Raw genomic sequence first — 17,772 nt, forward strand, 5'->3', positions numbered from 1 at the left:
CTGCAGTTTCAGGCATCATTATAGAACCCCACTTTCAGCTTGTAGCCCTTTATTTGTTAACCTGTTCTGTCTTTAATTTTCACTGAGCAACTTTTACTTGCAGACATCAAAAGCCCCAATTACAAAACTCTTCTCTGTGTTCAGCAAAGGCCGTGAGACATCACGCATGAGATAAGTGACCCTGATTCGAGGCCAGCTGAGGGCACCAAAGCAGCAGCTGAAGGCTGACAGCTTGGCTGGTATCCAACTTACTTGGAAATACTCAACTGTTGGAGTAGGGAAAACTTCAGAGCCCAACAGTGATCTCTCAACGGCTCAGTTTCTGAAAACTGGGGAGCAAACAATTAATAAATCAATGCAAAGTCCACTCTGGTTGGTGCCCTGTATGCCCAGAGAAGCAGGCAGAAGTGACAGCTTCGCACACAAACACATGCGCTGTAATGACAGCAAAGATGAGCATCTCTATAGACTACAAAGATGGTCTTCTTTGAACTCAAACAAACTGCCTCTATCTGCCACTCTGTTAATAATGAAAGACTCTATTCACCTAGAACCCAGGGCAAATGTGCTGTGCTTACATCTCCAAAAGAGCTGGGGTTAAGCAGCAAATAGAAAATAATCTAGCCCTTCATCTCTGCACATTCTCGATATCCCTTTATGGGACCAGCGCTGTTGTTTTGTTTATCACTTGGCTTTGTTCTGATGCACAAATTAGTTCGAAGTGAAGGAGAAGGGAGGACGATAGTTGCAGGAAAGCACAATTTAACAAACACAACACAACAGCTCTGCTTCCTACCCCCTCATAAACAGCACTCTTTAGCCATCCCCAGAAGAGAGCCCCTTCCTCAAGAGTCTGAGAAATCTCCCTTGAACCTTAACACAGGGAGGAAGATGAGAAAGTAAATAACACACATCTACCTACACTGGAATTCCTTTGACTTCTGATCAAACAAAAAGAGGGTCGATACAGACAGTGGATAGAAAATTAGGTTTTCCTTTCCTGTCCTTTTTGGAGAGAGGAAAACCAATCTGACTTTACCTTGGTAGAAAGCCAGGTAGAGAGCGATGAGCAGCACCCAGCCCTTCCACACGCCGTCCATTGCATGACTGTGGTAAACATCCATCTTCACTCACTGAAATTGGAGCTAGCCCTTCTCCAGGATTTTTCTCTCCTGTGTCTTACACGCACACTCTGAGCAACCCTGAGACAGAAGGAGCAAGAGAGTTGCATGCACAGGAAATTTCACTGAGATAATGCATACTGTAATTTGAGAGAGGAGCTGAGAGCACCCCCAGGAGGTCAGAGGAAGAATAGAAACTTTGTGCTGCTCAACACAATGATCCAATCCGTGCAGGTTTCCTGAAATCAACAGGGGACTGTGACTGGGTGGGACTGCTAAATTCAGCTTGTCTACTTCCATGGCACACAAAACACATGCACTGAGATTAGGTGGCCACACACACACTCACCCTCTCTCTCTGCCTCTGTGAAATGCAGCACTTCATTCTGTTTTCCATTTATATGTTACTGGTTTTAAAATAAGTGGATGAGGGTAGCAGGAGGCTGATTTGTTACATTTGGAGGTAGCTAGTTAGACACTTCAAAATATGCTTTTCCTCACAAGAAAGTACAACTCAGAAACACTATCCAGGTTTCAGTGAAGTCTGTACATTTTAAAGAACCTAATTTCTAGCTGAGTTGATTGAAGCACAAGTTGCGTGAGGGGCTCTGTAGAGGGGTTCGGCCAGGGCTCATCCCCCTGCAGGGTGGCTGGGAACCAGGCCGCCTCACTTCTTCAGTCCGGTGAATTGGGGAATTAGCCTGGCAGGGCAGCAAACAGTTGGGCTCAGGCCCTCAAGTAGGGGCTGAGCAAATAAATAGGTTTAGGAGGCCCAGATCCTAGCTCCGAAGGACCAGGGAGAGGGGGAGACTTCCACCCACACATTGGATGGCAGGGGGGACGCAGGCCCACCCATTCCACTGTGTCCCAGACCGGGGCCCTAGCAGCAGTAGAAGACCTGCTACTGCCTCAGTGGGGATCCTGACCGCAACACACTGACATCAGCTCTGGATGTGCTGCAGCCAGACTAGGATCGGCTGCCCCGGGCTACTTCCTACCTCCCGCTCTAGAGGTACCTGCATCTGGACGGTGTCCTCCACAGAATCAAGCACCATGGGCTCCTCAGGGTACCTGGCAAGCGGCAGGCTTGGCAGCTCCTCTGGGTAGCTTGCCACAGGCAGGCTTGGCAGCTCCTCCAGGGTCTGGTCGGCATCAGGCCTCGGCTGGTCTGGCCAGTCCACGGGTCACTCGCAGACTGCAGGAGTCTCCCCACCGGTAGCTAGGCCACAGGCATCTGGCTTCTCCAGCGGCTGGGCCTCTAGTGAGCTTTGGGGTTGGGCTTTTGTATTTCTTGTCCTGTGCCCTTACCTCTGCGGGGGGGTGCAAGCTCCACTGGCTCTGCCCACTTTGGCCTCTGGAGGGGCTCATCTCTCTCCGGGGCAGCTGGGAACCAGGCTGCCTTGCTACAGGCTCATTCAGGATCAGAATCCAGCGTCCACCATTTTGCCTGGTAAGTGACCCTTTCCTAGCATAATCATGTTTTTTTCCCCTCAGGAGATACTATTGGATCCTGTAGGGGTCCTGTGTCTCAGGGTAGGCACGGTCCCCTTTGGCAGCTCTGGAGAATTGATACTCATGTCGAGTTAGTCTTTCGAGCACCCGGGCTTGCAGCTGAGTCACTGAGCAAGTGGTAGCTCAGGTCCCCTGGACAGAGGAGAGATGGGGACATGCAGAGCAGACAGTCAGTGGATCAGTCCCTCGGGCTTAAGGGTTGAGTATTCAAGCAGTCAAAGTCTCAGGCCTATAGGCCTAGGGTGAGTGCTCGTCCAGCTCTGAGTGGAGGGCCAGAGGTACGGAGACCCAGGACCACCCTGCTTCACTGAGTCCCACCCCAGGGCCCTGGAAGTGACAGGTTATCTCATCACAGGGTTCGTGCGGAAGTGTGGGGTCCCTGCCTTGTCTCCAAGCACCACAGCTGAGTCAATGCCTCATTTCCCTGGGTTACTTCTTACTGTCATCTGGTGGCCCTGTTCCGCAGCATCAGGGACCTTGTTCCTTGTCTCTGCACCAAGCAGCTCACTCTCCACTTCCTGTCTGGGTCTCGCCGTCTCCTGGGCAGCAGCTGGCTCCAGGGAGTCATCACTCGCCACAGCTGATCATGGGCTGTGCTGGCGGTTTGGCTCCCTGAGAGGGACGTCTGGCTCCAACATAACTGCAGGGCCCTGCTCTCATACTTCTGGCCACGCCCCCACGCTTCCTGCAAGGGTTTCGCTGAGACACACACACACACACACACACACACACACACACACCCTCCCTCCCTCTTTAATCCATCCGTGTTTGTGTACCTTTACCAGTTCAGTGTTGAACTGAAAAAGCATATGGTAAGAGGATCAGAGGCCACCTCATTAACCATGGTTTGGTCTCCTTTGCAGTATGCAGTGATCAGTCATTAGAGGAAAGGGGGCTCTATTGCAGGGCTTCTGCAGCCCACTTGACATTGAGGGCCTCCTTTTCAATCACTGATTAGTTGCACTGGTGTGGAAACAGCTTCCAACTGATGTAAAACATGGAGTGCTATCCTTCCCTTCTCAGGAGAGGATTGCTCCCAGAGACACTTCTTAGGCATTGGTTTGAAGGACAAACTCTTGAGAGAAGTCAGTACTGAACAGCATGGGTTGTCACAGGAGGTCTTTAAGTGCCTGGAAGGCTTGAGCGCAGTGTTCTGTCCAGCAAACTTGTCAGGGCTGTCCTTCAGAAGTTCTGTCAAGGGGGCTAGGATCAATGAGAAGCTGGGAACAAAGCAGCAGTAATAGCCCGCCAACCCCAGGAACTTTTCTGGTTGCAGCAGTGGATAGGTATGAAGGGCCTGGACTTTATCCACAAGGGGTGGACTTGACCATGCTCCAGAATGTATCCTAGGTAGGTGGCCTCCTCCCAGCCTAGTTTGCATTTGCTGGGATTCACCATGAGTCCCGCTGTGTGTAAGGCTTGATGGATGGCCGCCACATGTTGAGATGGTCCTCCCAGTTACTGCTATACATGACCACGTTGTCCAAGTAGATGGTGGCATAGGTGCCATGGGGCCATAAAATGTGGTCCATAAACTACTGGAAGGTGAAGGGAGCCCCATGGAGCCAGAAGGGCATCCTGGTAAATTGGTATAGTCTCACTGGGATGGCAAAGGCTGTCGTCTTCTTGGAGGCTGGATCCAGAGGAATGTGCCAGTACCCTTTTGTGAGGGCCTAGCAAGATTTCCTGAGCCAGTCAAGCAATTCATTGACTTGGGGCATTGGGTATGCATCAAACTTTGATAGGATATTGACCCTTCTAAAGTCTCAACAGAACCTGAGGGACCAGAATACTGGAGCTACGCCACTCACTCTGGGACTTCTCAATCACCCTCAGTTCTACCATTGTTCAGACCTCTTTCTCCACCATCTGTCACATTCACCACAGCAGGGGCTGAGTGTTCTCTCAGATGATCCCCCCCCGGCATTCTCAGGATCACATGCTGTCGAGAGTGGTTTGTCCTGGCCAAGCCATAAAGGTCTTGGGGAATGCTTTTAATAGACTCCTGACTTGCTTCCTTTGTTTGGGAATCAGGGTGTCACCAATTTTGGAGTTCCTCAAAGTCTGTCAGGACTGGGGCCTGTAGGCCCAACTCTGGCTCAGGGCCATATTGGGCAATCAGCAACCCCTCCTGATCACATCAGTGTTTCAAATGATAAATCTGTAGTTTTTCTTTTGTCTGGCTCCCAGATTTCGTAGTTAACAGGCCCCACTTGGAGGATAACATTGTAGGGCCCCTGCTCTCAGGCAAGCAGTTTTGACTTTTCAGAGAGGAGCAACAGGAGAACCCTATCTCTGGGCTCAAAGGCCCTTTCCCCAAGCTTCCTGGTTGTAATCCTGCTCCTGTGACTTCTGTGCATTGTGGAGATTCTTGCATGCCAAGGCCCCCACCTTCTCAAGTCAGTCCCACAGTCAGAGAATATACTGCAGGAGACCTTGCAACAGGGAAGGTGCCTACTCCCAGTTCTCACCCGCCAGGTTCAGGATTCCCCACGGCTGCCTCCCATAAAGCAGCTCAAATGAAGAGCGCTTGGTTAAAAATTGGGGAACTCCCTGGATTGCGAGTAGCAGAGTGGGGATGAGCTGGTCCCTGTAGTGGAGCTCTCTTGGGGAGAATCTCCAAAGCATGCCCTTGAAGGTTCATTTGAACATTCGACTAAGCTGTCCATATGAGAGTGATAAACAGACATCCAAGTCATCTCAATGCCCAACAGGTTGCAGACTTTTTAAGCAGCTTTCATGTGAAGTTCATCCCCTGATCTGTCAAGATTTCTCAAGGAAGGCCCACTCAAGCAAAGACCTTGAATATCTCCACAGCAATGGTTCGGGCTGTGGTATTACAGAATGGGATTGCTTCAGGGAAGCAGGTAGCATAGTCCAGGATCATCAGAATGTACCTGAAACTGGCCATGCTCCTCTCGAGGATTCCCTCCACCTCCATGGCGAGCGTCTCAAAGGGAAACCCCACCATGGGCAGTGGGAGAAGCAGAGCTTTCGGTGCTCCCTGTGGAGTGACAAGGTGGCACTATGGGCAGGAGCTGCAAAAGTCTTTGACTTCCCAATGGATTCCTGGCCAAAAAAAACAGGCCAAAATTTGGGCCAACAGCCTTTTGTGGCCCAAATGCCCAGCAGCGGGGACATTAGGATGAGCTCATGACAGTTTGCCTGTGGCATCAGGGGACTACCAGCTGGGTCTGGGACTCTTGCATCTGCGGGTCATGGTCCACTTGGTATAGACAGTCCCCTTTTAGCACAGTCTAAGGGTACTGCATTGCTCATTGGGGCTCCATGACCCTCCCATTTATGCTGGCCAGTTGCTCATACTCCCAACTCAGCATAAGGTCTTCTCACTGATCTCAGCCAAAGTCAGTGCTTGAGTTTGGTAGAGGCTCCCCATACTGGTGAACAGGGCCTGCCTTCTTGTCAGGGCTGTCAAGCTTACCATCCCAGGCTCCCCCAATGTCCGTGTTTGGATTACTGGATGTCTCTCCTCTTTCTTTGAGAAGGTCCCACTTGAATGTGGACTTCAGTTTGCCTGGCTCAAGGTTCTCAGTGCAAAGAATCTTCATAAATCCTGTCCAGCCCCCAACGAGGATGACCAGGTAGGCCAGTCTCGAGGCCAGACCAACTGTCGTGGTTCTGGTCTCACTGTTGACTGTCACGGTGGCCCCGGCACTGGGGTACAGCTTCACATCCCCGCAGATACCTTGTAAGCAGATGACTTCCCACTGCAGATTTGGGGTGGTGATGAGGTCTTGTCGGACAAGTCTCTGCAGCCCAAGTCCACGAGCATGGGGACCCATACCTCATCAATTTTCACAAGGCTCATCAGTTTGCTGGAGGACTGTTTCCAAGCACGAGCCAACCTGGTCCAGACTTGCCCGAAGTCACAGTCCATCACGGTGCACTCTTGGCAGAGATGGCCGAGGTAGCTCCAGGTGAAATATTGGCCCATTTCTGATTGCTTAGGCCAGTCTCTGGGATTTGTCAAGAAGGTCGGGCTTCCAGACATCTGGGTTTCCCTCACTAGATCAGTGGACCCTGTGGCCCTCCTTGATGCTCCAGGTGACCACCACCAATACCTGGGATCCTGTTGGTATGACTCTCACTCAATCTCGGCCAACAGCTTGGGAAGTTCCTTTTTTTGGGGGGTTGTTCCTCTTTTGGCCACAAAGTCTGTGGGTTGGGTTCTGAGAGCAAGGGCAGACTGGGCTTTCAGTGGCCATACAGTTTTCCATTAAGATAACCGCTTTGCTCAGGATCTCCAGCTGAAGGCAGAGAACCAATGCCCTTCCTGGTGGCGGTAGGATGTGATTAATTGCTTCAGGATGTGCCGCCCCAACAACTGACGGACTGCTGCCCCTTTCTGTTGGCCGCCCCAAGCACCTGCTTCCTTTGCTGCTGCCTGGAGTGGGCCCTGATGCTGGGACCCCAATTCCCGAATCAGCTGTTACTGTTGGTTGCCCAGCTGTTGGAGGAGCTGCTGTTGCTGCTGGAGCTGGACTGCCTGTTACTGTTGCTAGCTCTTGGGAACTGAAGGCTACACAAATAATCAGTCAATGGCCAAGGCCTCCTGGGAAAGGGCTAAGCAAATAGCAGTCAATGGCTCAGGCCTAAGAGTCTAGGGGTTAGTGCTCATTCAGCCCCAAGTGTGGGGCCAGGGGTGGGAGACCCAGGCCCACCTTGCTCCACCAGGTCCCAGCCCAGGGCCCTAGAAGTGATGGGTGATCCCATCACAGGGTAGACAGGGAAGCATGGAGTCGCTGCCTTACACCCACACAGCTGAGTCATTGCCTCGTTTCCCTGGGATCCTTCCTACCATTGGTGGGGCTGCTTTGCAGCCGTGGGAGCCTGGCTCCTCGTCTTTGCACCATGTAGTTCATTCTCCACTTTCTCTCTGTCTTCTGGGGTAGCAGCTGGCCTTCCTTCCAGGCTGGCTCAGGGGAGTCGTCACCCACCACAGCCAGTCATGGGCTCCACTGGAGGTTCAATTCCCTTGAAAGGACATCTGGCTCTTTACCTGGTCTGGCTCCAATGGAGCTGCAGGACCCTGCTCTTATACTTCCTGCACTGTCCCCTTGTAACAGCGGGATTCACCCGTCGCGCCTCCTGCTGGTCATCCGGGGAATTAGCGTTTCCAGCCTCTGGAGCCCCCTCTTCAGGCCAGTGTCCCACTTGCCGCTGGGCCTGAGTCCCTCCTGGACCCTGGTGCCCCTTTCAGGCTGGGGTGCTGCCCCTTGGCCATACCCTCACAGATCTGGGTCTCCCCTCCCCAAGGAACCCCCCACCTTTTATCCCCACCTCGCCTCAGTCTATGGCCACTGCCAGTCATCACTTAGCCCCCGTTCCCTAGAGCAAACTGCAGTGATAAATGCTACTCATCACTGGCAAGGGGGGTTTGGACCTGCTGCCTCTGCCTACCCTTGGGCTGCCCCTCTGCAACCCCAGTACCTTCTCGGCCTTTAGCAAGGCCTTCAGCCTGGGAGTTTTCCAGGCTGGAGCTCCCCAGCTCCTCTGGCTTTTCCCCAGCCTATCTCCAGTCTAGGTACCCTGCTCAGCAGCCAGGTCCCTCCCTCTCAAAAGGCTAGAGAGGAAGTGTCTTCTTACTCCTGGCCCACTGCCCTCTTATAAGGGCCAGCTGGGCCCTGATTGGGGCATGGCCACATCTGTGGCTGGTTCCCCAACCAGCCAAGGTTTGCTGCTTTTCCTACCAGCAGTCCTTTCGCAGCCTCAGCCCTCTCCCAGGAATGATTTCAAGCCCTTCAGGGCCGGAGCAGGTGACCACCCTGCTACACCCCTGCACTTCCTTTGAGGAGGAAGAGGTAAGTTTAGCTGAGCCCAACAGGGTGAGTTAGCCTGCTGCGCGCTGGAATGAGGCCATTCCACCTCAGTACAGATTGCAAGAGAACCAACCTTCAGAGGATGAGAGAAAATGGTTTGCCTTCTTTGGAAAGAGCATCTCAGAACGCATGAGGAAAGGATGGTAGAAGGCAGAAAAAGGAAAGAGTAATTTGAAATGTGGGTCAGGAGAGCTGGACTATGCAAGTCAATGGAGGCGCTGGCAGGAGACATTGGGCAAAGACTCTGAGTGCAGCACTGCAATACTGATGTGGTCTCATTGCACTGTAATGCATCATATGGCACTATTCCGAAGGCAGGCCCATAGTGGTGATTGTGGGTGATGTTATAATGCAGGTGTCACCCTGCTCTGTTTAGGAGCTATGACTGGGCTGTGTGACATGCTGAACTGGTGAGTGGTAAAGGAGAGACCCTCCCCCATGCCAGGCAAGCTTCTAAATGCATTTGGAATGAAACTGTGCCAAGATACTAGTGGGGAGGCATATAACGAATCCTGTCCCTTGTGTTTTACCTGGAGAGAAATCTTGTACCCTACTGAGAATGGGCCTAACTCGTGCATAGTTTGAGATGGCAAGCAGGAATGGGAAAATATATGCAACAGTAAATGAACCTTGACTAATCAACCTCCCCTTCCTCCTCCTCCGACCTCACTACTTGTAACAGTGTCCCACTCATAGCCGTGCGCAGCACATTTCATTGGGGTGTGCACCCAGGGAGTCCTGCCCTCACCCCGCCCCCATCCACTCCCTCCCACTTCCTGCCTCCTGACTGCCGCCCTCAGAACCCCTAACCCCCCCCGCTCCTTGTCCCCTGACCGCCCCTTCCTGGGAGCAGGGGCAGCTCCAGGCACCAGCACGCCATGTGCGTGCCTGGGGTGGCAAGCCACGGGAGGCACTCTGCTGGTCGCCGCGAGGGCAGCAGGCAGGTTGCCTTTGGCAGCATGCCTGCGGAGGGTCCGCTGATCCCACAGTTTCTGCGGACCTCCCGCAGGCATGCTGCTGAATCCGCGGGACCGGGGACCTCCCGCAGGCAAGCCTCCGAAGGCAGCCTACCTGCCATGCTTGGGGTGGCAAAATACCTAGAGCTGCCCCTGCCTGGGACCCTGCCCCTAGCTGCCCCCCAGGATCCCACCCCCATCTAAGCCTCCCTGCTCCTTGTCCCCTGACTGCCCTCTCCTGAGACACCCCCCACACTGTAACTGCCTCCCTAGGACCCTACCCCCTACCTGTTCTGAGACTGTCCCAACCCTTATCCACACTCCTGCCTCCAGACAGACTCCCACGCCTAACCAACTGCTCCCCACCCCCTGACAGGACCCCCAGAACCCCTGACACATCCAATCCCCCCTGTCCCCTGACTGCCCTGACCCCTCTCCACACCCCTGCCCCCCACAGCCTCCCCAAACCCCTGACCCATCCTACCCCCTCTTCTCCTTATCCTTTGACCAACCCCTCCAGAGACCCCCCCCACCCTCTAATCACCCCCAGGACCCCACCAACTATCCAAATCTCCATCCCCTGACTGCCCCAACCCCTAGCTGCACCCCTACCCCTGACAGGCCCCCTGTGACTCCCAAGCCCTATCCAACACCCCCATTCCCCATCCCAACTGCCCCCAAGACCCTTTGGCCCATATCCAAACTGCCCCCGGCCCCGGCCTGGCCCACTTACCACACCGCTGCTCAGAACAGAGTCCCCACGAAATCCCACCCCCTGGACATCCCCTTTTCCAGCCACATACAGTATCCAGCCACATACAGTTGTCCAGCCACATACAGTATCCTCCCTTCACTGTAGATAACTTGAGTTATGATTATATATAGTGTAGATGTGAGGTTCAGAGGGGCTCAATTTCTTTTCTCCCACTTCCCACTCCAAGTGTTCTGTAATATTTCTCTTTAGCTGTCTGAAAACAGCTGAACAGTCACTGCGTGCCAGTGCGCAGCACTTTATAACCTAATTCTCCCCGCAAATAATTATTCCTATATACCATCCCCCAGTGATAGAAAAATACTCATAACAGGAAGCACCATCTTTCCAGCTCCGCCTGGGATCCTGATCTGCTGGGTTGGTTGGTATGTTTGGAATGTTTGTTTGTTTGTTTTTTCTTTAAACTGATCATGAGGTGCCCTTGTGAAGAGCCTTACACAGGCAGAGCAAATCTCTGCTTCAAAGGACAGAGCATCCTAAATCCTTACTTTTTATTAGAATTTTTGTATTCAACATGTTGACTTATCCATCAGATAAAAGCTATATTATTACAGGCTGTGGCTTCAGTTCCCGTGTCATCCTACAAGGTGGAGATTGGGGCAACTCCCTTTTTTGCACATCATTGCATACGCAAGTCACATTTTCACTATTTTATTTTAAATCTAATGTCCTCTTTCTGTTTAAGTATTTGGAGTAAAATAAAGTTATGTCTCTGAGGGGCCCTGCTGTTTTTCCCCTGACTCAGTTATCCTTCCATTTTTGTAGAGTAAAAAGGGCCTTCACCTTGTTCCCAGTCTGAGGGAAAGTTTTGCACTCACTGCTTTTGCTTCACAGTGTGTCAAGAAAACATTTGATTTTGATCCATTTAAGTTTGCAACTTCCCCATCTGTTGTCTGAGTTTCATTCTGAATTGCAGGTTCAAACAAGCTCAAAATCTCAAAGTAAAATATAGCCAAAATTGATGAATTCCACTTGCTTCATGTCAAAATTGTTACTAAACTAATCAGCTGGAGTTACCTAGAAACTGGGCCCAAGGATCAAACAAAGTTAGCGAAGCTAATTGGCCAAGCAAAGTGGAGCATAACACTTAATTCCTTGGCATTTCTCCCTTTGTCTGTCTGTCTGTAATGCAGTAACTTTAAAAGACCAGGGATGAGTCAACTCGAAAATGCCAGGGAATGCTCTAGGCATCAGTGGGAAGAATCTCTTTGATTTTGGTGACAAGTCAGAAAACTGGAAGAGCAGAAAAGTCTGTTTTCCACACAGTGTCATTTGTGGCTCCAGGCAGAGGAATACTATGGCATCAGAGCTACTTGTCTCTCACTCCTTCCAGTTACTTTGCATACTTTGATCCCATTTGGTTGAAATGAGTCAGCAAATGACAGTGCAGGTCAGGACCCAGGTGCTTTGAGAGAGTTGGGGATATGTAGTGGGTCAGGACTGAAATAGCAGGGGCTGCTTCTGATCAGAAGCAATACTGGCTGGAGATTTGCACTGTGACTTCCTCCACATGATGGCTGGCTCAGGCAACATCATTTACCTATTCCTGGTCAAAACGGGTTAGGTTAATCTAAACAGTGCCTATCTGGCTACAGCACCAAATGGGCACTATCAAGAGTAGAAGTGACCAAGGCAGGCAGTAGGGTTGGTGGTTAAGGTTAGTGTTTGTGTAGCATTAGGGTCACTGGAGGAAGAGAGTAATGACTGGCTGAGGCCTTGTCTACACTACAGGGGAAAGTCGATATAAGCTATACAATTTGAGTTACGTGAATAGCGTAACTCAAATTGATGTAGCTTAGATCTATTTACCACGGGGTCCACACTACGCGACATCGATGGGAGATGCTCTCCGGTCGACTCCTCTTACTCTTCTCGATCAGGTGGAGAACAGGAGTCCAAGGGAGAGCGATTAGCGGTCAATTTAGTGAGTCTTCACTAGACCCGCTAAATCGATCGCCAATGCATCAATCGCCACAGCATCGATCCTCCAGTAAGTGTAGACAAGCCCTTAGTCACAGAGCTCCTCTGCCTGCAGCCCAAGACAGGCACCGTCAAGGGGAAGTTGTTTATAAACCTCATGAAAGAACAAAGAGATGAGAAGGAGAGGTTGAGGTATCTTAACAATAAAATGTAGGTTTAGTGGCAGTGCCCTGTAAAACTGCAACAGGTTATTGGGTAGAGACTGTGTTCCTGCCCCTCCCGCTGCCTGCCAGCTCGGTGTGCATAACCAATCAAGTGTACGACCCTGTAGAGAAACTCTTCAACTCACTTGCCCCGTATTTTGAGTCTGTAATGGAAAGAGGAAACCACCTGACTATTGTGTGGTTTGAGGTTTTGTTGCAACATTTTTGCAGAGCTGTTGTGAAAACTATTCCCTGAGGGACAAGAGGCTTCTGATTAGGGAGAGATTTAGCACAAAGTCAAGTGTTTTTTGCAACTAAAATCTGGTCAGAGGGACCCACAACTGTCCCATTTTAATTTACCCTCTTTCCTGTGTCACATGCACAGCTGGGGTGCTAACGTCACTGCACCCACCCTATCATCGACCTGTGCCAGGGTGAGATTGGCACGTTCTGCTTTCATGCCTTTCTTACAGAGTGAAATTTCCTGTGGCAGGTGACAAGACAGAATAAAAATGTTTCTCCAGCCTTCTGCTCTTGCTCAGAGATAGGGCCGGTGAGGATAGGAGCATTCCATTGAGACATAGGGGGAAGTCAGCCACCCTGCCAAGTGTCCTGCCTGAGAAATGTTCTTGTCCATCTCCAGCCACTGGGAGAAGAGAAATTCATCTCTGTGTGACTTACGGTGCATTTGCCATTTGTCAAATGTTTCTCCTGTTAAAAGAGGCAAGGGCCTAATTAAGAAGACTTTGATGGATTTACAGTTCTTATCCTGACAGTTCTTGTGCACTTCAGTTATTATCTACCATTGAGATGTGACTGGGGGAACTTACAGTGATTTGCTGACTTCAAAGACTGTGCAATAAAAATTTCCAGACACTTGGGCACTGTTATTAAAAGTTGGAAGAGTCTTAAGAATACTCTGCTTAAATAGCGGACGAGTGTGGTTTAGCGGTTAAATCATATGACTGGAAATCCATCATCCTATTTCCAGCTCTTCCCCTGATTCACTCTGGCAGTGCCAACATTAGACCTCTTTTTTCTATCTATTGTTGCTGCCATCACTGGTAACAACAATAGAAGCTCTGGTGCAGAACAATGCCTCCTTTTTAACCACTATGTCCTGTAGACCTGTTCTGAGCAGGGTTAGACAGCAGCGAGTCTCCAGTACAACTCCCAGTGTTGCTACCAACAATAGTAAAACAGTTGAAGAAACAAAACTAGGCAAGGTCCGTACGACAACTGGCATGTCACTTAGCCTCTGTGGGCCTCAGTTTACTGATTTGTTAAATGCTTATCTATTGTTTGTAAGGTGCTTTGAGATCCTCAGATGAAAAGTGCAACAGATATGAAAAGCATCGTTTTTGGTTGGCAATAATTCACATGTACTATTATTATCTCTAGAAGAATTCTCCACCCTGTGATCATGGCACCACCAACCCCACTCTAGCCAGATCATTGATCTGCAGCTAGGACTTATATATTTCTTTTAGCATGTGACGCTCACTGCGTTAGTTCTTTGCCCGCAGGCCACTACCACAGTGCGTGTAACTATCCTGGATGAGAATGATAATGCTCCAGTGTTCCAGCAACAGCAGTATGAAGTCACACTGGATGAGGGCCCTGCCACCCTCAACGCCACCCTCATTACCATCAAGGCACTGGATCGGGATGAAGGGCCCAACGGCACAGTTGCATACGCCATCGCAGAGGGGAATGTCATGGGCACCTTTCACATTAACAGCACCACAGTTAGTAACTTCATCTCTTCATGCTGTTACCCTATTTCTCCCGTTTGTTTGCTTAGTTTCCCTCACACTAGACAACCACCACTCTTGTGCGTCTTTTCAGGGGCAGATCTGCACTGTGAAGGAGCTGGACTATGAGATCAGCCATGGACGCTACACCTTGGTTGTCACTGCCACAGACCAGTGTCCAATCCCATCACGCCGTCTCACAACCACTACAACGGTATGTAGCTGCTATGGGAGCACTGTTTCACAATACTCTAAACCATTAGAGAGAGGGGTGTTGGGGGAAGCTGGAGGGGTGGGACTTGCAACATTCTGTGCAGTAGTGCCCCTTTGAGAAGTTTCATATCCCCCTTCTATGAAATGCAAATAGTTCTACACATCTGGGGTGATTAAGTCATTTTGTCTAGTAGTCCTTGCTCAACAATATATGGCAGCTGCATGCTATTATCCACAATGTTGTTGCAAAATATGGACGTGAACAGGAAGGGGGCAAGTTCATTGTGATGATTCCCCCCTACCCCCAAAGGGAGCAGCAGATTGACACTGAATAAATGGGCTGAGACATGAGCCATTTCTGACCCGTCATCAGAACACCCCACATTTTCTAATATTATCCTCCACCTGTATTACTTTGTAGCCCCTGGTTATATCCATCAAAATTCCCCCTGACTTTTCAACTAACAGCTTCATTCTCCATCACTTCCTGATCTAAGCTGTTGTGCAGGATTGTTGTGTCCTGGTAAACAGCTGCTGTGTTTCCTTGATGAAAGGAAGTGGTTTTTTACATGTCTAATTAACCTGATCATTTGTGTATTATTGTGTTTAGAAAAAAAAACTATTTCCTTTGATCCTTTTTAAATTGCCCCTTTTCTTTTCTTTGGGTGTCCTCTTATTCTTGTTCTGGGGGAGGAGAAATAGCAGAGCCTGGCTGAGCTTTTCTACATAATCTGTTCCTTTATGTACCTCTATCAAGTCACCTTTTCATTCATCTCCTTTCTAAACCTGCCATTCCCATTCCTTCTAATCTCTCCACGTGAAAGTCTGTCCAGGCCTCCAACTGCTTGTTGCCTTTCTCTGGATCATTTCCATTTGTGCTATATCCCTATTGACCAGAATTGGACATGGTTGTCAAGGTGAGCGTTTAAAGGGGCAACTTATGGTGAGACTGTTTCTTTACTGGAATTGAATAGATCTTATTTGTTTGTGCTCCCTTTCTTTGTGTCTGTAGTCATTTACACCCCACCCCCAGAAGTACATATGCTGCCACCCAGCTCTGAAGGCAGACTAGAGAGCAGCGGTTGCTGGCTGGGCACCCAGCTCTGAAGGCAGCGCTGCACCAGCAGCAGCACAGAAGTAAGAGTAGGGATGTTTAAATTGATATTCGTCAATATCGCTTTTGTCATGGTATAATTCCCCACTCTGAACCTTAGCGTCCAAAAGATGGGGTACCAGCATGAATTCCTCTAAGCTCAATTACCAGCTTAGAACCTGTAGCGCTGCCACCAACCAGGAATTCCAGTGCCTGGTACACTCTGGTCCCCCAAAAAAACCTTGCCCGGGGACCCCCAAGACCCAGACCCTCTGGATCTTAACACAAGGAAAGTAAACCATCTCCCAGGCTTCCCCTCCCTGGGTTACCCTGGAAGATCACTGTGATTCAAACTCCTTGAATCTTAAAACAGAGGAAAATTCACCTTTCCCCCTCCTTTTCTCTCCCCCTCCCAGACTCTCTCTGAGAGAGAAAGTAATTCTAACACAGAGAGAAAATAACCTCTCTCTCCCCCTTCCCTCCTTTCTCCCCACCAATTCCCTGGTGGATCCAGACCCAGTCCCCGGGGGTCTCACCAGAATAAAAAAAAATCAGGTTCTTAAACAAGAAAAGCTTTTAATTAAACAGAGAAAAAAAACAGTGAAAATTATCTTTGTAAATTTAAAAAATGGAATAGGTACAGGGTCTTTCAGCTATAGACACTGGGAATACCCTCCCAGCCTAAATATACAAGTACAAATTAAAATCTTTTCAGCAAAATACCAATTTGAACTCCTTTCAGCCAAATACACATTTGCAAATAAAGAAAACAAACATAACCACAACTCGCTTTATCTATCTAGTACTCAGTAGTCTGAACTTATAAGAACCTGTATCAGGGAGATTGGAGAGAAACTTGGTTGCACGTCTGGTCCCTCTGAGCCCCCAGAGTGAACAACAACCAAACACTAACAGCACACACACAAACTTCCTTCCCTCAAGATTTGAAAGTATCCTGTCCCCTGATTGGTCCTCTGGTCAGGTGACAGCCTGGCTCACTGATCTTGTTAACCCTTTACAGGCAAAAGAGAGATAAAGTACTTCTATTCTATTAACTCCTACTATCTGTTTATGACAGCTTTTCACAGCAGACTTAGTGCCCCATTGCCACCCTTACTTCTACACTGCTGCTGCCACCCGAGGACTGACAGCTGGAGCCCCGCCACCTCCAGGTGAAGGATTGTTGGGAGGGGAGAGGAAAGCCCAAGCTTGGGTGGTGGGGCTCCAGCTGTCCCCTTGTTCCCCGCCTCCCAGATATGCACAGTCCTTCTGCACAATCCCCAGCCACCCGGGGCTGAAGCCAGAGTTCTGTAAAACAATAAAAAATTTTGAAGCACAGAGCTCATGCCTCCCTTAACACATTCTTACTCCTCCCTTGGGAGGCCTGCCACATAGTTTGAGGACACTGGAATAGTCCATCTAACATTCTTTTGCAACGTAAAACTCAAGGAGTCAAATGGAAACATCTCTCTGTGTCCAGAATGATATCACATCTCCCCGAACCTTCAGCCATAATTCTTAAACTGGCCTCATCGCTGTTTTCACCATGTGCAGTTGGAATATCTGTTTGTTTATATTTCAATAGGTAGTTAAATTATAAGCTGTTTGGGCCAGAGGCCATCTTTTTGCTTTGTCTTTGTACAGAGCCTAGCACAGTCCTGATCCATGACTATGGCTCCTAAGTGCTACCACAATAGAAGTAATAAATCACTGTAAGAAATAATAGCAATGGGAAAACCCAGCCATCCCGTCCCAGACTTCCATTTCCCTAATACTGTTTTAACGTGCTAGAACATTGTTAGGTTTTGTATCTAACAAGAGCTGAGTATCTGCTGTGAACAACTTAGTATAAATATTCCTCTCCAGTTTGTAAATCTCTTGTCTTCAGCTGTGTACCCTCACCTGTAGCGTTCATTTTTTGTGAATATTCTGGTGAATAATTTACTGGCAAGAAGGTTTGTGCCAACAGTGAATTTTAAGTGTATTCTTCGCTAAATATTTGTAGAAAGTGAATCTCAAATTTGTTACCCTGAACTTTTGCACAAGAAACCTGATTGTAAGAAGGGCAGGCTTGTGGTGATGGCAGTGGGCTGAGACTAAGGAAATCTGGGCTCAACTACCAGCCCTGCCTACAGGCTCCCTGTGTGATCATAGACAAGCCACCTAATCTCTCTGTGCGTTGGCCATCTGTGTTTAAAAAAAATTAAAAAAAACAAACAAGGATAATAATACTTCCTTTCTGCAATCCTTTGCAAGTCTTGTCTGTAAGCTCCTCATGGCAGAAACTCCCTCTTGCTATATCACTTATCACAATGGGGGCTGATCTTGGCTGAGGCCCATAGACACTGCTGTAACATTAGTAAATAAGAATAATAAAAATAACTCAGC

At 49.4% G+C, this 17,772-nt stretch overlaps 2 protein-coding genes across 2 annotated transcripts in view; one reads left to right on the top strand and one right to left on the bottom strand.

Annotated features, from left to right (window-relative positions):
• Positions 1 to 1,250, bottom strand: part of VSIR (V-set immunoregulatory receptor) — a 42,680-nt gene extending 41,430 nt beyond the window's left edge. The window contains exon 1 of the mRNA XM_030571363.1: positions 1,040 to 1,250. Within this exon, the coding sequence (XP_030427223.1) occupies positions 1,040 to 1,124 (85 nt within the window). The 5' untranslated portion in view covers positions 1,125 to 1,250. The remainder of the gene's footprint in view (positions 1 to 1,039) is intronic.
• CDH23 (cadherin related 23) overlaps positions 1 to 17,772 on the top strand; it is a 536,798-nt gene that overhangs the window by 473,660 nt on the left and 45,366 nt on the right. Inside the window, exons 38-39 of the mRNA XM_030571362.1 lie at positions 13,851 to 14,072; positions 14,173 to 14,292. Coding sequence (XP_030427222.1) covers positions 13,851 to 14,072; positions 14,173 to 14,292 — 342 coding nt within the window. The remainder of the gene's footprint in view (positions 1 to 13,850; positions 14,073 to 14,172; positions 14,293 to 17,772) is intronic.

This window comes from Gopherus evgoodei, chromosome 7 (assembly GCF_007399415.2).
Source record: "Gopherus evgoodei ecotype Sinaloan lineage chromosome 7, rGopEvg1_v1.p, whole genome shotgun sequence".
NCBI lineage: Eukaryota > Metazoa > Chordata > Testudines > Testudinidae > Gopherus > Gopherus evgoodei.